The following is a 2,302-nucleotide window of genomic DNA, read 5'->3' as shown; positions in this document are numbered from 1 at the left end:
TAACTCAATTTTTGGCGATGAATCCGCGTCAAGAACCAGTGTTTATTGTTGGTATGGACAACTCAATCGAGGTCGTAGATATCTTCAAAATGAATATCAATTCGTATAAATGTAGTTGTTTTTCCGGAAACTTTTTATGCTACGCCCAAACTGATATTGCGAGGCCGTCATGTGATCTATCGAGAGGTATTAGGTATTATTGGGATCAGTATACACTGTCTCTTATACACATCTAGATGTGTATAAGAGACAGTGCCTGTAGTATTGGTATAAACTCACTGCCTGTAGTATTGGTATAAACTCACAGTCTCTAGGTCTATAAAATCTTCATTCTTCAAAGGCATTTTTGTGCATCTGCCTTTACAATAAAACCACACTTCCGCTTCAGAGTAGCGCTTTGCCACTCGCTAATTGTGTCTATGATGCAAAGAGAATGTGCGCCAATTGCCAACCACAATGCCCTTGGCGGCGAAATATGTATGTACATATGTATGTACATAGGTAGGCATGGCATGGGTGTAGCTGTGGGTGTTGCGKTGGGTGTATGACGCGGTGCAATTTTCCAGTTATTAATCTCGCTATGCCAAACTAATTTCCCTAATTCGTCAACACTTAACTGACGCACTGATTGTTTGTGTTGTTGTTGTTGTATGGACTTGTGTGTCGACTTCAGTTGTGATGGTTTGAAAGCAACAAAGAAAAAAAGCTTTGCAGCACTACAAWGAGTTTGGCACGCTTTTGCGACACGGTTGTAGCAACAAAAAACGGTGTGTGTGTGCATGTGTGAATGCTGCGAAAACGTAATATTTAAGTAATGTTTTGTTGTTTATGTCTTTTTGAAACTTTCCGTTTTTGTTTTTTTTTGGTTTCGTCAAGATGATGTGTCATTTCCTAATCGGCAAATTTTAGGCTTGGCGTGTTGCTAATTCCTTGTTGTCGCAATGTCGTTGAGTTTGCGCCCGCAAATGAAATTATTTAAGCTTTTCGCATTTGCGRTAAATTAAAGTAATTTTGTAACTTTTTAGCACGCGCCTCACATTTGTTTATTTGCTAATRGCATTATTTAGCGCTCATCATATTATCTACACATTTATTTATGTACATTTATTTATGTCCATTTATTTATATTATATATTTAAATATCATTTTATATAAATTTTAATTTTTGGCTTTTCTTCAATCTTTCCGCAGCACACAAATACAGCTTGCAATAGCAGCAGCAGCAGCAGTTCCACCAGCACAACAACCACAGGCAGCCCAAATATAAATAATAAAAGCTCAAATTCCACAATAATMACAAGAAATTGCCGCCAATACAGCTCGGTGCACACACAGCAGCCGGCTGGTCCGGTGCGAGAGATCCAAATCGATCCGTACATCATACTCGAAGACGATCTGAAGTATTTCTACGATGATGTCAGAGACGTAAGTGTCGCTATGAATCACTCTTAGAGATACGTACCTCAGCTGTTTATAGTAACAGGATGTAATGATTTATTGCAATTTCATTTTGCTGGTCAGGCGTCTAAGTGTGTGTGAAATGAGGAAATTAGCATGAGTTYTAGTATAGCAATGACGGGCGCAGATGTTGTTTTTCAGTGATTTTCAAATACTGCCAATAATTATTTACTATTGACTATTGTCTTTGAGAATTTAATTCTATATATCTAAACTTATTTACCACATGCCACTCAGGGGAAATTAAAATTTAATTTAAATTGTTTACAAACTATTATTTGTAAATATGTATGCCGTAAGCCCTGGCAGCTAGTGCTTCTTACTCCGTAAGATAATAATCGTATTATTATTTTTCATTTAATAAATAAATAAATAAATAAATGTAGAGTCACTTTTATCAGCTCACCGAGCGACCAACCACGTCCCACCAATTTGTAGCTTGGTTCTACTGAGCTGTTTATGAACTCACTTAATGTCTCCAGATAATATTATACTTTATTTTAAAATATTTTGGTTTACGTTAACATTTATTTATTTGTATAATTTTTGGCTATTTTAGGAATTAGTTTTTTGTATCCATATAACTCGGCTGAGTCTTAGATGTATCGAATTGTACAATGTAACTTTTAGTTAATTTTTTTCCTTAGAACTTTTTTGATTTCTAATAGTTACAGTTACTGTTTTTAAATTTCAATTGATCTTAATACGTGCATTGCMTTTTATATTTCGRGATTTGGCAATCCTACTGTTAAATCTGGTAACTCACAACTGTATCTTAAAGTTATTTATATATTATACATACTCAGAATTTTTGATATACGGACGCATTGGTGTTGTTTACAGT

At 35.2% G+C, this 2,302-nt stretch overlaps 1 protein-coding gene across 1 annotated transcript in view; it reads left to right on the top strand.

The window, feature by feature from the left end:
* Nucleotides 1-2,302, top strand: part of LOC108974158 (decaprenyl-diphosphate synthase subunit 1) — a gene marked incomplete in the record, with an annotated part of 75,484 nt that overhangs the window by 40,135 nt on the left and 33,047 nt on the right. Inside the window, 1 exon segment of the mRNA XM_018941842.1 lies at nt 1,192-1,425. Coding sequence (XP_018797387.1) covers nt 1,192-1,425 — 234 coding nt within the window.

The sequence above is a fragment of the Bactrocera latifrons genome, unplaced genomic scaffold (assembly GCF_001853355.1).
Source record: "Bactrocera latifrons isolate USDA-ARS-PBARC rearing strain unplaced genomic scaffold, ASM185335v1 scaffold_53, whole genome shotgun sequence".
Classification (NCBI taxonomy): domain Eukaryota; kingdom Metazoa; phylum Arthropoda; class Insecta; order Diptera; family Tephritidae; genus Bactrocera; species Bactrocera latifrons.
Note: the sequence above shows the minus strand (reverse complement) of the source record. Positions and strands in the feature narration are given on the sequence as shown.